This window comes from Lepus europaeus, chromosome 5, assembly GCF_033115175.1.
Source record: "Lepus europaeus isolate LE1 chromosome 5, mLepTim1.pri, whole genome shotgun sequence".
Taxonomy (NCBI): Eukaryota; Metazoa; Chordata; class Mammalia; order Lagomorpha; family Leporidae; genus Lepus; species Lepus europaeus.
Genome location: NC_084831.1, coordinates 25,900,802 through 25,921,841, shown reverse-complemented (window position 1 = coordinate 25,921,841; position 21,040 = coordinate 25,900,802). Strand labels below are relative to the sequence as shown.

Here is a 21,040-nt window from a genome sequence, read left to right as displayed (position 1 = left end):
GAAGCCACAGAATAGGGCAGACAGTGGCCCTGGCCTTGCAGTCCAGCTGAAGTGGACATCTGTTAGCTGCCTAGCACCCTCCCTTTTTGTGAGTGTGTTCCTCTTTGTGGACAGCTGTCTCCAAACCAGTGCTGGGGTTCTCCCAAGGAACACACCCTCGGCCCCAGGAGTGGGCACGTCGTCCCGCTGAACCTGTCAGAGGCCTGGGAGGAGGTCTTCAGTGATGAAGGGAGGGGCTGAGTGCGGGAGGTGGGCACAGCAGCCATGGCCCCGGGCTCCACCGGCTGCCATTTGCGATGTGGCAGATGGAGCACAGCCCAGACCAGGGCCTGGAAAGAGGGGTCTGGTGGTGTTGGAGCTCCTGACTCTGGGCATCTCTGGGCCAACTACGGCCTGGCTCTCCCATGCATTACAACAGGTGCTCATCCCTCCTCTGTTCCAGGCTGACTTGATGTGGATTTCTGCCATTGGAGAGTGAGCATGTAAAATGTTAACCGGATATGAGGGGAGCGAGGGCTGTGAGAAGGCAGGAACTCCCCTCGCCCGGTTCCCTGTTCCCCTCTTCCCCTCCCTCTGCTTGACTTAGCTGCACCAGACTGAGACCTAGCCCCCAGGTTTCTTGTCGTGGACCCTCAATACTGAGTGTTTGCCGGGGGGGGGGGGGGGGGAGGGGGTTTCTAGGCACCACACCGAAGGCTTCTCTGTGCATCTTGTCTGGGTGGCCTTGTTGTCTTAGTAGATAGGTGGAGAAACAGGCCCCCTGCAGGTCACTTCCTTGCCCAAAGTGAGACAGTAGTAAATAGGAGCTAAGACTTCAACATGGGCAGAGTCCTTCCAGGCTCTCTACCCTAGGCTGCTCTGTGCTCAGCACATGGCCGTGCTGTTGCCCGCCCATCTTGCTGGCTTCAGAGACACAGCAGGACCTCTAATTGTCACTGCTGTGCTCCAGGGGCCTCAGTGGCAGCTCCGTGAGCTCCCCTGCTCTCCTGCAGTCCTCACAGCGACACTGCGAGATGTAAAGTGCTCAGCCCTTGTCTGCACCAGGAAACCACCTTCCTGATAGAAACTCCGGCAGTGGATTGGCCACAGCTTGGATCACACAGCCACCCCCATTCAATCAGCTGTGGCCATATATGCACATAGTGGGCCACGTTCAGGAGCTGTGGGCTGAGGCAGGGAGTGGCACTGCCTGCTTTAGACCTGGACACAGAACAGGAGAAGTTGGGTAAACCCTGGAAGGTTGTTGGAGATCCACCCAAGCCCCTTTGCCCAAAGTGTGATACCTGACACCGGTTCTCACCTTCAGATCTTACCCTGTCCTGTCCCTGCGGCATCAAGTGTGCACCTGCGTGGAGGCAGGAAGGTCCTCACCCCTCAGCCAAGTGCAGCAGCTGCTCTGGGTGCTGTGCAGGCATCCCTACTTCCTCAGGGAAACCTAGGGCAGGACTGCTGTCGGGTCATGCCCAGATTTTCCCAGTAAGTCCCTGCCCAGCACACGAGACCCAGGAGGCTGGTGATGCAGCCTCATCCCAGCAGCAAACATGGCCGGGAGCCTTGTCCCTCATCACACCCAGACTCAGACGCCTCCTCCAGAGAGCTGGGCATCTGGAGGAAAAACATTTACCTGGCGTGGTTTGTGTGGCTTCCCTGGAGCTAGCAATTAGGGAACAGGAAAGAGCTCTGATAATTGGAATTTATTGAATTGCTTCTGAGGAAGGAGGAGTATTCACCCACACTGTTCGCCACCCTCCATGGCGGCTGCTCTGCATAATAAGAGGACTTCAGGAAGGTTCCAGCAGCTGCTGAGTGAACGGGGGTGCAGCCAGGGCTTGGGGACTAGAGGACGTGTGATGCCAGGAAGCCAAGATGAGCTCAGCATAGCATTCAAGGCTCTCTGAGCTGTCCCCTGGCTCACTTGCTCCATGCCCTGTGTTTTCTCCAGCAGGGGGTCATTCGCTCATTCAATCATTCCTTCTTCCAATGAGTAGTACTAACCAAGCCTTCTTCCAGACACTCTGTCAGGTACCGAGGAAAGAACTGGGAACATAAAGGGAAACTTGAGGCCAGTGCTGTGGTGCAGCATGTTAAGCTGCCACCTGCAACACTGGCATCCCATATAGGAGCACCAGTTCTACTCCTGGCTATTCTACTTCTCATCCAGCTCCCTGCTAATGAACCTGGAAAGGCACTGGAAGGTGGTCCAAGTGCTTGAGGCCCTGCCATCCACGTGGGAGACACAGCTGGAGTTCCAGGCTCCTGATCCAGCCCTGGGGAGTAAATCAGCAGATGTCGTCTCTCTCTCTCTCTCTCTCTCTCTTTCTCTCTCTCTCTCTCTCTCTCTCTCTCTCTCTCTCTCTCTGTCACCCTTTGAAATAAATAATTTTTAAAAAAAGGGAAAACTCCAGTCTTCAGGAAGTTCACAGTGCCGTGGGTGGTGCAGACCCCAGAACAATGCATGGTGAGACAAGAACTGAGGCAGAGAGAATGCACAGATCCCAGGGTCCATGGCAGAAGCAAAGCAGAATGAGTGGCTAAGGACAGGTGTCCTGGAGCCAGTGGCTGGACATCTGGAGTATGAGAAGGAAGGAGCTAGAAAAAGGGTGGGAGAGGATCCAGGTGGCCAGGGAGAAGGTGGCCAGGAGGTGAGTTTTTGATTGTGGACAATGGTCAAAACAGATTGTGATTGACCAACATCAAGATTGCTGTGGTGGAGACTGGCATTGTGGTACAGTGGGTTAAGCCATCAACTGCAACACTGGCATCCCGTATGGCCAGTTTTTGTGTCCTGGCTGCTCCACTTCTGATCTAGCTCCTTACTAATCTACCCAAGAAAGTAGAAGTATGGCCCCTGCACCCATGTGGGAGACCCTGATGGAGTTCCAGGCTCCTGGCTTCAGTCTGACCCAGCCTGCTGCCTTTGTGGCCATTAGGGAAATGAACCAGTAGATAGAAAACTCCTCTATCCCTCCCTCCCTGCCTCCTCCCTTTCTCTCCAACTCTGCCTTTCAAATAGATCATTAAAAAAAGAGTGCTGTGGCTGGGGTTAGACCTAGATGATGTCTGGAGTCCTCAGCGATTCTGAGATGGGCTGGTCCCCACTCCTGATAGCAGAAGGGATGTAACTGATAAAGATGCCTCATCACTGAAAGCTGGTGGCGCCATTGGCTTTTTCATTTTATTCATTCATTCCCAAACACGTATGATAAAAGTGTGTGAGCCCATCTCCTGCCAAGCGACCTCTTGGGTTCACTGGGGCTCCCATGGCCTCAGCAGATCTTCCTGTCTGGTGCCCACTGCACCCTGAGTACCCGCTGCCAGCAAACTGTCTCCCACCCCCATCCTCAACGCCTATGCGCTCCTGCTCCCCCCAGCTGAGTCTTGCACTTTCTGAGAATCAATTGGGTTTGTTGCCAGCTCTCTCAGTGCCAGTCATACTTGTTATTGTAATTATGTGATTTAAATTAAACATCACATAAACTGATGAAATATGAGTGTGAAAGGAAATATAGTCTCAGCTATGGCAACGAAATTGAATGCTTTGGAATGACTCCATAAAGGAGAGTCTCTTCAAAAGAACTGCTTCCTAAAGAGGAGGTGTGTATGTGAGTGAGACCACTGTACCCACCCACTGGGCAATTCCATGGAGGTGGGAGTAGGGCAGAAGCATCCCCAGTGCCCCGCACAATGACGGGCGCACAGTGGGTGCCTCATATGTATCTTTGGGCTGGATGAGCTGCAGACAACAATGATGCACTGGGGTTGTAGTTTATCTGAGACAGACCATGTGGCCACCAGACCCATGGTCCAAGGAAGGGCCCTGGCCTGGTTTTGCCTTAAATTGAGCAGCAAACAAATGGCCACTGGTGTATTTTACATTCTACTGCAATGTTTAACCTATGCATATGCCCTTTCATGATTCGGTACTTGGAAATTAAATTTTAATTTCCAATCTAACTGCATCATCTGTGAGGTTTCTATGGTAGAGGGTCAACCAACTTTTTTTTTTTCTGTAAAAGGCCAGGAAATAAATATTTTTAGCTTTGCAAGCTGTTATTCCCTGGCACTGCTACTCAGCTGTGCTAGTGTAGTGTGGGAGCAGTCGTGCACAGTTGGAAATGAATGGATGGGGATGGCTGTGACTCAGTGAGCCATTATTGGCACCACAGGCAGGCTTGTGCTATGGAGCTTTGAGTGCCCGGCACTGTGCTGTGTCATTGGAGACACCGACACAGAGCCCTGCTCAGGCTCTCATGGGGCTTGCTTTCCATGAGATGGGAAGATGGTCAAGTCCATCTTGATATGTCCATCATGGTGGAAGGAGACAGGGAGAGTGGGAGGAAAAGGGACACTGAGTTGGACTTCTGGCCTCAGTGATACATCCCCTGGCAGCCAGGTGTGGCAGCAGCGAAGGGCACTCCAGATAGAGGGGACAGCATATGCAAAAGCATGGACACGTGTGAGTGCTTGTGAGGCTCCGGCAGGCATCAGCCACTCTGTTGCTGGTGTTCAAAGTCAATGTCACCAGAGTGGGAAGGCATTAAAAAGTTTGAACTTGATTTTGGGGTCACTGGACTCACCCTTGGCTGCTGGGTTTCCAGCATGGCAGGAACTTGATCAATACCCATGCTGAGTACGGAGATAGATTGGAGGCAGAGGGCAGGTCAGGGGCTGTGGCTGCAGTTCACATGGAAGATGATGAGGTCTTGGCCAAAATTGGCCGTGGGGGCCCAGGGAGGATGTGAGCTGAGATGTGACAGATTGTGGGGAGAAGGTGCCCTAAGGTGCAGGAATGGTTAGGGAGAAGCATAGTTTGTTCAGAGCCCTAGTAAGCAACCACAACACATAGCAGGTGACCGAGAGTGGAATCTGTGTAGTGTGGCTCATAGGTGCCTGCATGAGTGGAGTGGACAGGCACCGCCATGCGACAGAGTCAGGGGGCTGCTTTGGAAAGACAAAGTGGAGACGGGGGAGGGGGGTGCCCATGTCCAGCAGAGACTTGCATTTTCCAGGCACGTACCCAGTTCCTGGAAAATGTGTAACTCATGGAATTGTCTTGAGAAAAGGGTTTATCTTGATATAACAAGAGTCCTAGGAATTTGACTAATGAGAAACAGATTATGGGAAGCATCTGTGATGAGACTGGGCATCAGGGCTGTCAGCAAAGTTTCACTTCTAAGATAGCAGGAGCTTGGGTAGGGCTGGGGCAAGGGGAGCAGGCTTCAGCCCCCAGCAGTGGCCTTGGTACCCTTAGCCGGCCGCTGGCCAAGACATCTCCAAAAGCGGATTCCCTGGTCACATTCTAGTATCCTCTATTGCCAGGAGGGAGAGGAGGTGGCAGGTGGCAAGGGAAAAGAGCTTGGGAGGGGATAAGACAGTGGGCACCGCCCCTACTCCCCATTCTCCCAGGCCAGCCTTGGTGATGGCGGGATGCTTTATGATGGGAACTGGGATGCAGAAGGGCTTCACCCCTGGATCAGACCTAGGCCATGGACATGGCTTCGTTAAGAGAGAACACTTTGGGGCTGGTGCTGTGGTGTAGTGGGCCAAGCCTTCATGTGCAGCACTGGCATACCACATGGGTGTCGGTTCATGTCCCAGCTGCTCCTCTTCCAATCCAGCTCTCTGCTGTGGCCTGGGAAAGCAGCAGCAGATGGCCCAAGTGCTTAGACCCCTGCCACCCATGTAGGAGACCCAGAAGAAGCTCCTGGCTTCTGGCTTCAGATTGACCCAGCTCCTGCCGTTGCAGCCATCTGGGGAGTGAACCAGCAGATGGAAGACCTCTCTCTCCATCTGTCCCTGTGTCTGAGACTCTGCCTCTCAAATAAATAAGTAAAAATTTTCTAAAAATATAGAACACTCTCAGGAGGTGCTCTGGGAGCATGGGAGCCAGATGCTGTCAACCGAGAAGGAGTGGGGACTGCTCGGAGGAGGAGACGGTGCAGCGGCATGGGACAGCTTGTGGCTGTGCAGGACCGCCCACTTCGGGGGCACCACAGTGGGAGCGGCCCCCATGAGCTTGGTGAGCGGATGAATGGAAATTCTCCTGCGGACGTTGGGTTTTAGGGATTCTGGGATTTCCTAAACCAAGCTCTCCTGACACTCCCCCTCCTCCTCGGCTTCTCATCGGAGGAAAGTCCTCGAGAGTCACTGCTGTCCACTTGTGGGGGCTGCCCGTGGACGCCCCAGCGTCCTGACCACACGAGCAACTTCTAGGAAGCAGTGCTCTCCACGAAGGCTGCCCCAAGCTCTCCTGTGACCAAGGGAAGGCTCCAGAGCCTTCTGCAGAGGACCTCAAAGCCACTTTCTCCATCGTCAACCACATGCATTAAAGGCAGTGATGTTTTTATTCTAAGTCAGATTCCATTAATGAAGCCCCACTTAACGGAAGTCAATTTACCAAAAAGAAGGAGGAAAAAAAGAGTAATTGCTTAAACACATTTTATGTTGTACTGCAATAGCAATTTACTGGGCGAACTTGGAATTCCCCAAGCCCCCCAGAGTGAAGTTAATGTGGACAGAAAGGTTCAGAGGGGAGCCTCTCTCTTTGTGTTTCTCTCCTTTAATTATGATTGTAAGAGGAAGCAAAATTAAAGAGGATGCTGGGGGTGGAAGCAGGGGGAGGGAGACGAGCAGGATCAGAACGGGAGCCGGCCGCAGCTGCTGCCTTCCTTCGGCATGCATGTACATGTGTGTGTCTCAGTCAGTGCAGTGGCTCAGAACATGGGCTGTGCACGGGGTGGGCCGGGTTTGAATCCCACCTCTGCCCTTCAAGAGGCGTGTGACCCTGAGCGAGGTTCTTTGCTTCTCTGTGCAGCCTCATGGTGTGACCACAAAGGGCATAAAGAGCGGAAGTGAAATAGGCAGGGAGCCACCGAAGAGCTGTGTGTTCCAGGACACGGTTGCTCTCCTGGTTGACAGAACATCAGTGTGTGTGTACTGGGGACCGGCCAGGGTACACTCAAGATGGACAGGCAGCAGACTCAGACTAGGAAGGTTTTGATGAGCAAGTGACAGTTGATCAAAGGGGCGAGCCAGGCAGAGGTCTGGGAGAAGAGCCAGCCTAGCAGGCAGCGGGAATGTCATGTGCAAAGGCCCTGAGGCAGGAGCAGACCTGGCCAGCTTTGAACAAGGAGACCCATGTGGCCGGAGTGCAAAGCACCTGGAGGTGAGAAGAGGAGGGGGTGGAGGAGGCGACATGCACTGTTTCTGAAGGTGTCCTAGGTCACAATGAAGTCTTCCCCTCTAAGGGTCGGGACCATTGGGGGTTGGTTTTGTAAGGCATAATGTAGATAAAATGAGAATCTGTGTTTCAAATGGACAGTTTGTTGCTTTGACAAAGGAGCCCATCCCACCTGGTCAACAGCTCGTGCGAGACCCAGGGCAGGGCCCCAGCCCCAAGGTCCCCGCATTCGCCTGGGCCCCAGCCCCGGGAGCCGCTGCTCTGCTTCCCTGGCCAAGCCTAGGCCCACGCCGAGCATGGTGATAGCCGCGGTCCGGCGCACACACAGCGGACAAGCTGGGACCCAGGGTCCTCCACGTGGCTGCCGGCACTGGCAGTTGTCGGTCGCCGTTGTCAGGGAGCGCCAAGGAAGCGGCGCAGCGGCTCAATGGCGGACTCTGAGGGGACCCCGCCACCTCAGAGCCCCACACCTGCTCTGCAGTGCGCATGCCCACAGGGGCAGGGCCGGAGCCCCGCAGAGACGCCCTGAGACCCAGCACTGGGCGTTGAGCAAAGCTCGGAGCTCCTGCGGCTGGAAGCCGTGGGCGCGGGGTGGGGACCGGCCACCCAGAGGCCACTGCGGCCAGGCCAACCCGGAAGTCCCGCCCAGGGGCTCTCAGCGACTTCCGGGCTCAGCCCTGCGCCCTCACCCCGTCCTGCTCCAGGGACTTCGAGCCCTGCGGTCCTTCCATGTTGGGATGGAGAGCCTGGGTTCTGAATTATTCAGGTAAATTCTCCCCGTGTCCACTTCCCTTATGTAAATAGCCTGCAGGTTTTGTCAATGAGATAGAATTGAATTTGGCCTGGGGGATAAGAAGTCCACAATACAATTTGTGGCTCCTTGGAACACTTAAATGACTCACCTTATAATAAACTATTTTAAATGGGACCTGGCGAAATACAGTAATTGGTTTTTATAATAGTTTTTACCATACGAGTATGGCTTATATTCCTGGAGTTTGGTGTGTGTCAGCATTTTTATTATAGTAAAAATTCAGTTTCCTAGGGTGTGACTCCTCCTCGGCTGCTTCCCGTGTTTAATGCATATTTATGGAGACGTTTTCTGCCCGGTCTCCTCCGTGGAGGCCTCCAGGTCTCCCTGCCCCGGGCCTGGGGAGACTCACCCTTCAGGGCAGCACCAGGATGCTCCCATGCCTTTTGGCTCACAGTGGGGCTGGATCAGCGGGAACATCGGCAGGAGACTGGAGGAGGAGAGCAAGGGGAGTGAGTTCTGGATCGTCATTGCTCGTTCCCTGCCTTGGGATTCTCACAGAGGGCTGCAGCCCCTGGAGGCTGGCTTTTTCATACAGCCGTCTGTTTACAGATAGCCACTCCCTCGCCTTGCCACCCCACAGTGGAGCATGGCAGTAAGCTAAGGAGCGCCCGCCCCCATTCCCGGTCCCAGGCTGCTGCCCCCTCCCTGGAGTTCTCCCTACAGCCTGCCTTGCCGTTGCTTGGTGTCACTCACAACACTCGGGCTCGTCCTCTTATGGCTGTGCCGCTGTCTCCTGCTGGAACCCTGACACGCTTGCTCTGCACGAGTGTCATGTTGGGGGTTGGGAGCCAGGATCCGGAATAAAGCAGCGGCTGCCATTGCCCGGGACGCGGCTGAGGGCTTCCGGGTGGATTATCTCACCTAGCCCTTGCAGCCCTCTACGGGAGCCATTAGCGTTGTCCCCATTTCGCAGACACGGTTACCTGCATGGCACAGGCTTCCTTACCACTGGCCTCCCTTGCTCCCTCTAGGGAGACACACACACCAGGAGGACTGATTCATAATCTGAATAAAGTGCTATAGCATCACTATGAAAGAGGAAGGAAAACTATGTTTACTGAGCTAGTATGGGTCAGTACTGGGCTGGAGCTGTGCCCACCGGGGTTCCCATTGACTCCCACAGACTCTCAGGAACAGTATTGTTCTCTGGTAAGTCTGGGTCTGAACCCAGATCTGTGTCCTTCAAAGCCAAGGATGGGGGCCAGTGTCGTGACTCAGCAGGTTAAGCCGCCGTCTGCAATGCCAGCTTCCGGTATGAGTGCCGGTTCGAGTCCCTGCTGTTCCTCTTCCAATCAGCTCCCTGCAAATGTGCCTGGGAAGGCAGCAGAAAAGGCACAAGTGCTTGGGCTCCTTGTTACCCACGTGGGAGACCCGGATGGAGTACCAGGCTCTTGGCTTTAGCCTGGCCCAGGTCTGGCTATTGTGGCCATTTGGGGAGTGAACCAGCAGATGGAAGACCTCTCTCTGTTTCTGTTTCTCCTTGTCTTTGTCTCTAAGAGTAAGAAGGGCTTTCACAGTGATGTGATATCATAGGGATCTCTTAGTCCATTTTCTGTTGCAGTTAACACATAGATGAGATGAGTCATAGGGAAAGTTTCTTTTGGCTTAGGGTCCTGCTCAAGGGACCACTTTTCTTGCTGGCACAATCCAGGTGGGGTGTGTGAATGTGAGAGAGGTATGTGTGTGTGTGTGTGTCCTCTGGTCTCTGTCTCTCCCTTCTTACAAAGCCATCAACATCCAATCACGGTGGCCCCACCCCAACAACCTAAGGCTCCGCCTCCAAACCCCAGAGTCTCCTTACCGTTCCACCCTCTTCATACCTTGCAGTGGAAATTAAACTCTAGGGTGTCAAGGGGGACACATCACAGTGTAATCCTAGAAATGAGCTTCCAGAAGATGTCTCAGGTGGCGTGGATGGTGCTGGAGAAGGGGTGCAGGTGGATCTCTCCTGAACAGAAAAGGTGAAGACCGGGGCTGGCATTGTGGCACAGTGAGTTAAGCCACCACTTGCCATGCCAGCGTTGGTTTGAGTCCTGGCTGCTCTACTTCCAGTCCAGCTCCCTGCTGATGTGCCTGGGAAAAAAGCGGAAGATCACCAAGTGATTGGGCTCCTGCCACCCACATAGCAGGTGGTGGGCGTTTCTGGCTTCAGCCTGGCCCTGACCCAGACCCAGCCATTACAGCCATTTGGGGAGTGCAAATGGAAGCTCGCTCTTTGTGTCTCCCTTTTTCTGTTACTCTGCTCTTTAAATAAATCTTAATTTAAAAAAAAAAAAAAAAGCCAAAGACCTAGGAAGCGGGAAAGGAGAGGAATGAGTAGGGGGTGTTTCACCTCTGCTCCAGGCTAAAGACTCAGGCCCCTCCTCACAGCATCTCAGAGAAACCCAGCGGTGGGATGAGGCCATGGGTATGCATCCAGGCAGCTCGGACCCCAGATCACTGGAGGTGGCTGGAGCAGCAGAGCCCTCCTGCCCTGCTTCAGGGCTGGACTGGGTGGGAGGTGGAGAGCCTTCTGGGTGCCTAGGCCCCTTCTTCCCTAGCTCTGGGCCCTGACTCCCTTGTCTTCTGTCCCCACAGGTTCACTGGAGCCAGCCTCCCAGCCCCAGTCATCAGCAGCAAGAACTGGCTGCGGCTGCATTTCACATCGGACGGCAACCACCGACAGCGCGGCTTCAGCGCCCAGTACCAAGGTAGGTGGCGCCCTGGACTGCTGGGCTGCCTCGGGGGACGGCAGACATCACCCTGGAGCGTGCATCCTGGCCCAGACTGGCTCTGGTGCGCTTCACAGCTCCCTTGCCTTTGTTGTCTGTTCCTCTCTGCTTCTCTACATCTGCCTTTGTGGCTTTTGCACCAGGAAGTAACTTCTTAAAAAGATTTATTTATTTATTTGAAAGGCAGAGTGACAGAGAGGAAGAGAGAGAAAGAGAGAGAGAAAGAGCAATCTTCCATCTTCTGGTTCACTCTTCAAATGACCACAGTGGCTGGAGCTGAGCCACGTGGAAGCCAGGAGCCTGGAACTCCATCTGGGTCTCCCACGCTGGTGGCAGAGGCACAGCATTTGAGTCGTCCGCCACCTTCTTAGTTGCATTAGCAGGGAGGTGGATCAGAAGCAGAGCAGCTGGGACTCAAACCAGTACTCCAGTATAGGGTGCTGGTGTTACAGGCAGTGGCTTAACCTACTGCACCACAATGCCGGCCTCGGAAAGTGACATTTCTTGGATCGTGCAGCCTGCACTGCCTTCTAAGAGCCAGGAACAGTGCTAGGTGCTCGATGAGCATCATCTCATTTAATCTTCACTGTCACCTTGCAAGGTCGATAGTGTCACCACCCCCATTTTATGGACAAGGAAGCTGAGGCTCAGAGAACTCATGCCAGTTTCCCAAGGCCATCCAGACTACTGTCTTTTTTTTTAATTATTTACTTATTTGAAAGGCAGAGTTACAGAGAGTCAGAGGCAGAGGTAGAGAGAGAGAGAGAGATCTTCCATCTGCTGGTTCGCTCCCCAAATGGCTGCAACATCCAGAGCTGGGCCTATCCAAAGCCAGGAACCAGGAGCTTCCTCCAGGTCTCCCACGTGGCTGCAGGGGCCCAAACACTTGGGCCATCTTCTACTGCTTTTCCAGGCCATAGCAGAGAGCTGGGTCAGAAGAGGAGCAACCAGGACTTGAATCAGTGCCCATATGGGATGTTGGCACTGCAGGTGGCGGCTTTACCAGCTATACCACAGCGCCAGTCCCCTGGCTCATGCACCTTCTTGGCACAAACTGGAAGAGCAGCCCACACGTCAGCTCTTTCCATTTCATCTGGACCCCAAAGGCATTACAGACATAGGCAGTCACTTCAGGGGGCCTCAGAGCTTAGATGCTGCAGTGGGGGAGGGGGGGAGCTGGCTGGTGGGAAGGGCTCAGACCAGGAGTGGCAGGTGGGACTCGCAGGTGAGCAGATTTCTGCTCCTGTGATGAACACTTGCCTCAGCCGGGAGCCATCCGTTACTGGGAGTGGGCTCGCCCTAAGGGCGGAGCTCTCTGCAGCTGGAGGAGATCCCCAAAATCCAGGGATGCGTGGGTGTGGAGGAGGATGTTCCGTCTCATTCAAAGTACTCAACATTTATAAACACCAAGGATTGCTTCCTAATGTGCTAGTTAAGCCTTTGACCATTACAGAGCTCAGATCCGTGTGGGTTTTAATGGACTGACTATGAACTTATGTTGTGCACTTATTAAGTCTAAGCCCCTATGTATATGAAGCCCAGGGCTCTGAGGCCAAGCACCAGCTAGTCAGAGTGGATCCCCTCTTTGAGTTGCCTGGGCCAGGCTCTCTGGGTGGAGCCAGGGGTGAAAGCAGTTCTAGGGGCAGAGGCAATAACCTCCTAGGTCTGAACCGTCTATAAACGGCCTCAGTTACTTAGCCTTGGGTAGTAGACACGTGCGGAATGTCTATGAAATAAACAAGAGACCGACTTGCCCAAGGTTCTCATGCTGAGAATTTTCCAGGAGATGGTTTCTGGCCGTTGAGGTTGGGCCTCCTTCGTGTGAGTGAAGCACCTGTCTGAATCCTTCTGTTGTGTTTTCCAGACTAGAAGTGCATAGCTGAGTGTGTCAGTCTCACCTGATTAAATAAGTGCTGGGTGTTTCTAACAGTTCGAGCCCAGTTGTCCGCACCCTAGGTTGAGGGTTGGAGCCAGACAGGAGGTAGCAAGACCCCAGCTCACGCAGTCCCTAGATCACACATGGACTGCATGCCTGCTGTGCACCAGGCCCTGGGCTGGGTGTGTCTGCTGCTCCATGCATCCCTCTCCGTAGTGCAGTGCGTGCATATGTGTTCCTATTTTTCTCATCTGCGGCTCAGAAAGGTTGTGTACTAGCCCAAGATCACACAGCGTGTAAATGTAGATGCCATAACTGCCTCACAGGCTACCATGAGATCTGCCGTATCGCGGGCCTCCTGTTACTGGGCTTTGAGTATCTGCCTTTCCCTGCTTGACCAGTAGCTTTTACACTTTGTTTTGTTCATCTCAGCCCAGTGTGGAGAGAAAACTTACATTTTCCATCAGAACCCCGTACACACCTGCATCTATAGAACGAAAACGAAATGTCACCAAGTGGTGTCAGCCCTGAGTCACTCCGCGATGCATCCTGAATATGTCTTTTTCCTTTTGTTTTAACGCCAGTTTCCACCTTTACATTAATTTCACAGACCCGTAGCAGGGAACAGCCTGCAGTCACAGGTTTGGTTGTGTGCACCGGTCTCCTTTCACACAGCCTGGGCAGGCTTCTATGGGTCAGTGCGTGCCAGCGTTTCAGGGGGCAGACACTCAGCCCTGGTGGCTTTGCTCAATCCTGACTGCGATTGTGTGAAGCGGGTACAGTTAGGAGCCCATTTCGCAGATGGGAGAAGGGAGTCAGAGTTCCGAGCAGGCTCGCAGTCTCGTTCAGAGCATGGTGGAGCCAGGATTTGCACCTCAGAAGTGTTCATCTGGGCGGCTTCATTACCGTGATTGTGTTAATAAGTGATTCTCCCCACCCCGCCCTCCGGAACCTCCTTTTTCTAGTGTTTTCCAGATAAAGGGCCCATGGGCAAGGATAGAACGTGGGGTCATTTAGTGACTCGGTTGGTGGCCGCATGAAGCAGGGGTCCTCAGCCCCAGCACTATGGACCTGGTGGCCAGGATGCCTCATGGCTTGAACCAAAGGGGCTTTAGTGAAGGGACCATTTACGGAGGTGAGGCTGGGCTTCAAGGAACCCACAGGGACAGCCAGGGCCACAGGGATGAAAGGGCAGCTTGGCCTTTACCAGCACGAGGCTTTAAATCTCCAGGGGTGGAGGAGCAAGAGCTGGAACCATGGAAGAGGGGCACCCAGGCAGTCCTAAAGGGCTCCTGCCAACCCACAGAGCAGGAGAAAGGGGCCTGGGAGGCAGCAGCCAGAGCAGGAGGAGGAGGCCCCGAGGGTCAGAAGCTGGGCTCTCCCTCCAGTCCCTGTGTGCCCGCCAGCCAGAAGCAGGGGAAGAGAGGCCCCGCTTTGCTGTTCTGTGCTCAGCGAGGCTGCCTGGCGTTACCCACGGGTCTCCTCACTCTTGAGCAACCCACAGAGGTCAGCCTTCTGGGGCACAGAGTAGGGCACAGAAGCTCGGAGAATGACCTGGAAGGGCAGGTGGAGAATCATCCCCGTGGCATCCGTTTCACGCACGCTCAGGTTGGAGGCCTTCGAGACTTGAGTGATTTATGTAGCTTCAGAGCTAATAATTGCCAGTGCCTCATTGTATTGATGGGCGTTTTTCCCTAGGGGAACAGAAAAACAAATTAAAAAAGAAAAAACAACATGCAACATAGCACATTCTACCCTGTCTCATTCCAGCCGGAATTTAGGGGTGTTCTTGGCCAGACACGGTTTGATGGACAGGAAGTCAGTGCTCTGGCTGGGCTCCACCTCCAACTTAAGCTGGAAGGCCAGCATTTGTATCTGAAAGAGCATCTTTGGTGTGGCGTTACTGTGGGACAGCGTAGAAGGGTGAACACTCCCAGGCCAATCTCTGCTGTCAGGGAGAACCGGTTAAAGAGGCACACACATAAATTTAGAACTTCTATACAGTGTGCTAAGAGCTGTAATTGGGGCCTGAGTAAGAGTTCTAGGACTAGAGGTAAAGGGGCCATTAGTTTTGCTGGAAGGACTTAAGGAAAGCCAGAGAGGGAAAGAGCGAGCGTGAGAGGAGCCGTGACTCGAGTGTGGGTCTCAGAGGTGCCAGACAGACAACAGGACCAAGCCTCTCGGGCCGAGCAAAGTCAAGAAAGTGTGAAATGACTAAGTCTAAGGAACCACAAATATTTACGCGCGTCAAGAGCATGACTCCCAGGCCAGTTCCAGCCTTCCCCCTCCCAAATGAAGGATGGGTTTACATCTTAAAAGGCTTGAAGAAAAAGAAATCGAGCAATAATATTTCGCGACACAGGAAAATTGTAAGAAATTCACATTCCAGTGTCCATAAATAAAGGTTTATTAGAACACAAGCACGCTCATTCACCTGTGCCTCATCTACGGCTGCTTTAGCACTGCCGGGACAGGATTGGGTCCCTTGACAGCTCAGTAAGGACAGGCCTGATTCTGTGGGTCTTCCATGGGAGGTGACCAGCAGTGTCGAGCAAGAGGAGAGACACGACCACATTTGATTATTATTTATTATTTTTCAGAAAGAGCTGTGCTCAAGAATGACAGTCGGGTGCTCGGTTAGGAAGCTTTGAGAATTCAGTGGCCATCACCAGGGTTTAGGAAGCGGGAGAAAAACTGGAGAGGAGGAGACAGCCAAGAGGAGAGACTTGCAAGGTGAACCCCACCAGACTCAGGATTGCTTAGATGTGATGGGAGCGGGAGGGGCTTGGGGGGAGGAGAGGGAGGAGTCCAGGAGGAAGCCTAGACTTCTAGCTTGACTGAGAAGAGGGATACTGTGCACATACTAGCCAGGATGGACTGGGCACAGAGAGATGGACTCTGGGGCACTGGGGGACCCCTCCGGCAGGCAGTTGGCTACTCTGTGGGCCTGTAGCTCAGGGCAGAAGAGTCTAGGCTAGAGACAGGTGTCAAAGGTTCAGGCCAGAGTAGAAGCTGAGACCACCATTCCCCTCCCCCATGCTTAACATGAGACGATGGAACCAAAGAGTGGTTTTCCAAGTGAGTGCCTTGGAGACCAAGTGATTCCACCAGCAGCTGGTTGGGTGGGGGCTGAGTGATTTATGTGGCTTCAGAGCTAATAATTGCCAGTGCCTCATTGTATTGATGGGCGTTTTTCCCCAGGGGAACAAAAAAAAAAAAACAAATTAGAAAAAACAACATGCAACATAGCACATTCTACCCTGTCTCATTCCTCTTGGAATTTAGGGGTTTTAGTTGGAATTAGGGCAAACAGCCCTCAGTTTCCACCTTCATGTGTGCCGGAGCAGTCCCTCGTTGCCTGATTTTGTGCAGTGGGTATTGACCTAAGAGTTGGTTGAAATGTGAGATTCCTGAAGCTGAAGTGTTTGTCTAACACAGGCCTGAAGTTTCTTAAGCTAGACCTTTTTTTTCTGCCAAGTGCCAATTGGATACTTCAACACAATTCACAGACCACGCAACATGATCACTTAGCAAATGAGCTGTGGTTGTCTCACTGAGTTTTGAGTCCCAGCTGCCATTGCCAAATGAGTCTGTGGCCCTGCAATGGCCTGCGGGCTGGCTGTTCCCTAACCCTGAGCTACAGCCATGGAGGTTGTGTAATCCGTCCCTCTGCCTCTAGTCAAGGAATATCTTCATCCTTCTAAGGGTGTTACTTACTTTTTGGGGTTGTCAAGCCTACCAGGAATGCTGGGGAGAAGCACCTCCCTGATGTATCCAATGGTTAACAATCATCACAGCTGCTGGGGGGCCTTCTGGGCGGGGAGGACGGCTCCCGCCCACTGTTAACCTTCTCATCTGTAGACGTTGTTGGAAAGTCATGGAGATCCTGATAAAGATACCTGGTGCACGGTTGGTGCTTGGGAAATGGAACCCTCGACCCTGTAGCCCACCAATGTCCTTGACTCCCTCCCTGTTAAATGTTGAAACCTTAAGCAATGAGAGGGAGAGGGCTGTGGCTCTGGCTCCTGCTCGGACACCTGCCTTTGCCCCCTGCTCGAACCTCATGATCATCATCTGGTGGCTGCCTGCCCTTCAGCCAAATCCCAGCAAGGCCCTGCTGTCCCTCTCGCTGCCTGTCTTGCCAAGTCAATCCTAGGGCCTGAGATCTGGAAGCTACACCACCGTGAAAAGCACAGTCTTCCTGGCTCTCTAGACGTCCTGCTCTGAGTCTCGGTGTTCTGCTGAATGACTTACCCATTTGAAGACACTTTGCATGTACACTATGCTCAAGGCTTTTTATAGCATCAACAGAGGCTTCTGTTTTCTGCAGGAACATGTTGTGTTCTTTCTTGCTTGTGCCTTCCCCACCAGCGCAGGCCACAGTGAAAATGCCTCTGGCATCCCATGGCCCAAGCTCTGACTCTTTTGTCCTATCCTTGTTGGCCTGCTGAGTTGCCAAGCTCTTTCCAGCCTCATTTACAGGTTTCAGGCCTCCAGGGGCCTTTGCACCAATTACAGGGTTGCTGCTACCTGGCTCAGGAGCCCAGGGCCAGGTGCCCACAAAGCTGAGCTCTTACCGATGCCTGACACAAAATACAACATCCCTTCCCCAACAAGGTCTCAAGTGTAACTCACTCCTTTTGCCAGGAAGCAGATTTAAAGCATGCATTCTTCTGATGGTTGGCCATTCACTCATTCAGTCATCAGACTGTTGTTAAGAACCCTCGGGCTGTATGACTCTGTCTGTCCCAGGATGCACGTGGAGGAGCTCACAGAGCAATAGCTGGGAGAACGAAATTGCAGAGTAATAAGGGTAGCAGCAGCAGAGGTCCAAATAGTCTTGAGAGAGCCGTGAATTCTTCCTGAGAGATGTAGAGACAGCTAGAGAGAGGCAGTGACATTCAAGTGAGGCCCTCGCTAGCTATTATCACCAGTTAGCAAGGCAGAGAAGGGGTGGGGGTGGGGGGGAAGAATTTCCAGGTAGAGAAAACAGCACTGTGTAGGCAACTGAAACCAATAAGTGACGGATGCAGCGATCCCCTTAAGCGTCTTCCGCCAGTCATTTCCTGCAGCTGAACTCTCTGAAGCCATTAAGGAAGCCGTTCATTAGCAAGGGCCACGCACCATTCCAGGATACAGAACACGCCCCCACTCCCCCCACCACACACACACACTCACTCCCTCCCCTCCACCATGCGAGAGCCTTGCTTCCAGAGGCCACCAGTTCTGCTAGGGTTGACCAGGAAGCCACACCAACACCAGCAGCCAACAAAGCACTTTTTACGGTTAGGCTGATTTTTTTTTTTTTTTTTTTTTTTTTTTTTGCCTGCCATATTCAAAAACTCCCTGGGCTTGGTGCATAACCAGCTCTGCATAATTTTCTCAACCCTCAGTGATCCTTCAGTACCTGCACCCTTAGCAGTGACTATTGCCAGAATTTTGAGTATGCTTTTAATTATTTCTGTGCCGATTGTTAGCTCTCCAGGAGCTGGAGCTGTGAATCCGAGGCTGAGATGCGCCAAAGCAGAGCACGCAGGTGCTGTCTGTGTTCACCAGCAGATCCTGCGGCACTCAGTCCAGCAGTGACAGTGTCTCTGCTTTCCCTTCTCTGTCGCTTGCCCCATCAATCTCCAGCACAGCTACTCCATCTGAAGTTTTGCCAGATGTTCTCTTTGCTTTTTCATAGACACTAGCAGTAGGACCTAACTGCTCAAAGGATTCCTTGCGTATGACATGATGTCATCTTTGGTCGCAGTGACCTCTCCACCTTGTCCTAAGGAATGAAGTGGAATATCTTCAGGATTTAGGGCCCAGCTCTCTTTTCCAGACGTCTGATCGCCTGTCAGTAGCAGTAGCTTTTGTTGCTTCTTTCTATGTCACCGAAACCTGGAGCTTTGACTGCTGTAATCTGAATACCAGCTCTTATCCTGTTCAGAATGAGCACAGTGAGAGCGTCTTCAGCAATTATGACCACACACCTGTGGGGAGTGGCGGTCTCAAGAGTGGGTGCAATAGAGTAGACACCAGAAATCCTATGCATCCTACAGTTCACCCTTCTGAACTTCTGATGTGTTCAAGTAGTGAGAGACTTAAGCCCAGTCAGTGCCTGTGCTTTCCAGTTCTAATTCATCATTCAGTGTCTCTCTGTCCTTGGCTGGGATGCTGCCTTCCAGCCTCAGTGATTACATCAGAAATGATGTTGCTGATTTCTGTCTCCGTTTGCAGGCGTGTGGCAAATTGAGCCATCTCTTCAGGGATTGTCCTGGATTTAGGCTGCTTCCTGAGTTCGGTGATTACAGCAGCAACATGCAACATTGCACCTTTCCTGGTTTCTGCTGGATTAACATCTTGGTTAATCCTCACTAAGCCTTCCATGCTGATTGAGCATTGCCAGTCCTGGAGCAGTGGTGGTGCCACCCCATCCTCTTCATTTCTGTACTGGCAACATCCTGACCGAGTCTGGTGCCAATACTTTTATATTATCCTGTAAGTCTCTTGAGCGTGCAACACACACATCATCTGCTGTTACCCTGAGGCTCCCCCATCTGTCCAGAAGTCGCCATTCTTCCCTTTGACTGCAGAGGCCTGACTGTAGCATCTACAAGAAGCATTAGGCCATAGGCATCTGCACCAAACTTTATATCTTTGTCACAAATCTGAGTGAGGTTAGGAGCCAGTGTGCCTGCCACACACCAACCTCATCGGGCAAAGGACTGTGGGTAGTTGAAGCAAGCCTGCAAAGTAGGTGACCAGGTGGTCTGGGAGGGGCAGAATATAAGATGCACACCCAAGAATTTGTCAAGTAGGAAAAAGGGGAGGTCCGTTTCAGTTTTAAAACATGACCCATTGTAACTTTTTAAAAGATGGACTGGAGTAGGATGGATCCATGAACAAAATCCAAACAAAAGCGGCAGAGCTGATGCAGGAGTGGCCTCCGACATTGAAAGGAGGCTGCAGACTGGAGAAAACTTCTGAGACTGGACGCTTTGGATTTGATGAAGGAGTGAGTGTCGTGGTGGTTCAGCCAGCAGGACAGCCAGTTTGGCAGGGAGAGAGAAGGGAGAGACCGAAATTAACGGAAGAGCTCACCCTTCAGGAGGGAAGTCTGCATCTATTGGGGTGGAAAGAATCTTGATAACCCATCCCCTTTTTGACTTCTGGAGCCTTCAAGACACCGCCCTAACAGGTCCTTGTCTCCCTCTAGCTCAGTCCCATAACTCATGCTGCAGACTAGAGAACCATTTGTATTGCCAGATTCTTCTAGCTAAATGCGTACCATGTGTCCCGCTAACCTTTACAACAGCGGGGAAATGTCTTGTAATTAACCAGAATATAAAGGATGAATGGAGCAGACTGGCAGTCTCCTGTAGTCATTATCATTTGGAGGAGATGAATGTACCTAGTAAGATTTCCATCAGCCAGTTAGAGGCAGCACTTGTCTCTTGGGAATCTTGCCTTTGTTCTTATAAGTAAAAAAAAAAAAAAAAAAAAAAAAAAAGCATGTGCATGTGTGTGACATGTTATGTATGTGACTGGCCGTGTGTTCACATGTGCATGAATGTGCATGTGCACCTGGATGGGTGCACATGTGTGTGCACTGGGGTAGGAACAAGCACTCATATGTGGCCGGAAGCACGGGGTCAGCCCCAGGCACTGTTTATCTCTACTGTATTGATTGCTACAGTCTCCTCTGTTTAGAAGAGCGTCAGTGTAGTATCATTGGCACAAGTCTAGCAGACACTCCACAGATGAATGAGTACACAAACAACACAAACAAACGCATCGAAGTTCTCTAGGCTCTTGCGATTCCATCCATCTGCTTCGTGTGAGCATCCTTTCTGACGGGGCTGTTGCTGGTACACTCTGGGGATCCACTGGGAGCACTGCCCTTGTTCTCTGAGCCTTCATGCCCAGGTCTGTCCAAGTCTATCATGCTAGCTCCTCAGTGAGCTCATTTGCTGGCTAGTTTCCCATAGTGTGGTCCCTCTCCACCTCCCTGGACAGACTGTTTAAAAACCAAGTTAGGCTGTGCCCACCTCCCTGGTGTTGCCCAAAAGCTGAGGCCCTAGCATCTGCACGTGGTTTCTGGAAGCTGACATGTGGCTCTGGCCTAGAGCTTAGCCCCATCCAAGGAAGTCTCATGACCGTTTGTCAGCTTCTGCTCGTTGTGGGCCAAGCACAGGCTCCGCCTTCCCCAGGCCTGAGTCAGGGTCAGACGGATCTGGATGTGCCAAAAGATCTCACAAAACTCATGGAAAGCAGAATTAAAAAAGAAGTTTATTTGGGTGCAAAAACTTGGAAATCTTTGCATCTGAGGGGTCTTCAGAAAGTTTAGGGGAAATGTATATTATAGAAAAAATTATAATATTGTATGGGAATTTTCATCTATTTTTTTTTTTGCACCACAATAAACTTCTCTTTTATGCATGTTCTATGGACTTTGGAAGAAGTCCCCTCCC

General features: G+C 52.3%; 1 protein-coding gene across 1 annotated transcript in view; it reads left to right on the top strand.

Annotated features, from left to right (window-relative positions):
• CSMD2 (CUB and Sushi multiple domains 2) overlaps positions 1-21,040 on the top strand; it is a 615,632-nt gene that overhangs the window by 289,225 nt on the left and 305,367 nt on the right. Inside the window, exon 6 of the mRNA XM_062193240.1 lies at positions 10,572-10,684. Coding sequence (XP_062049224.1) covers positions 10,572-10,684 — 113 coding nt within the window. The remainder of the gene's footprint in view (positions 1-10,571; positions 10,685-21,040) is intronic.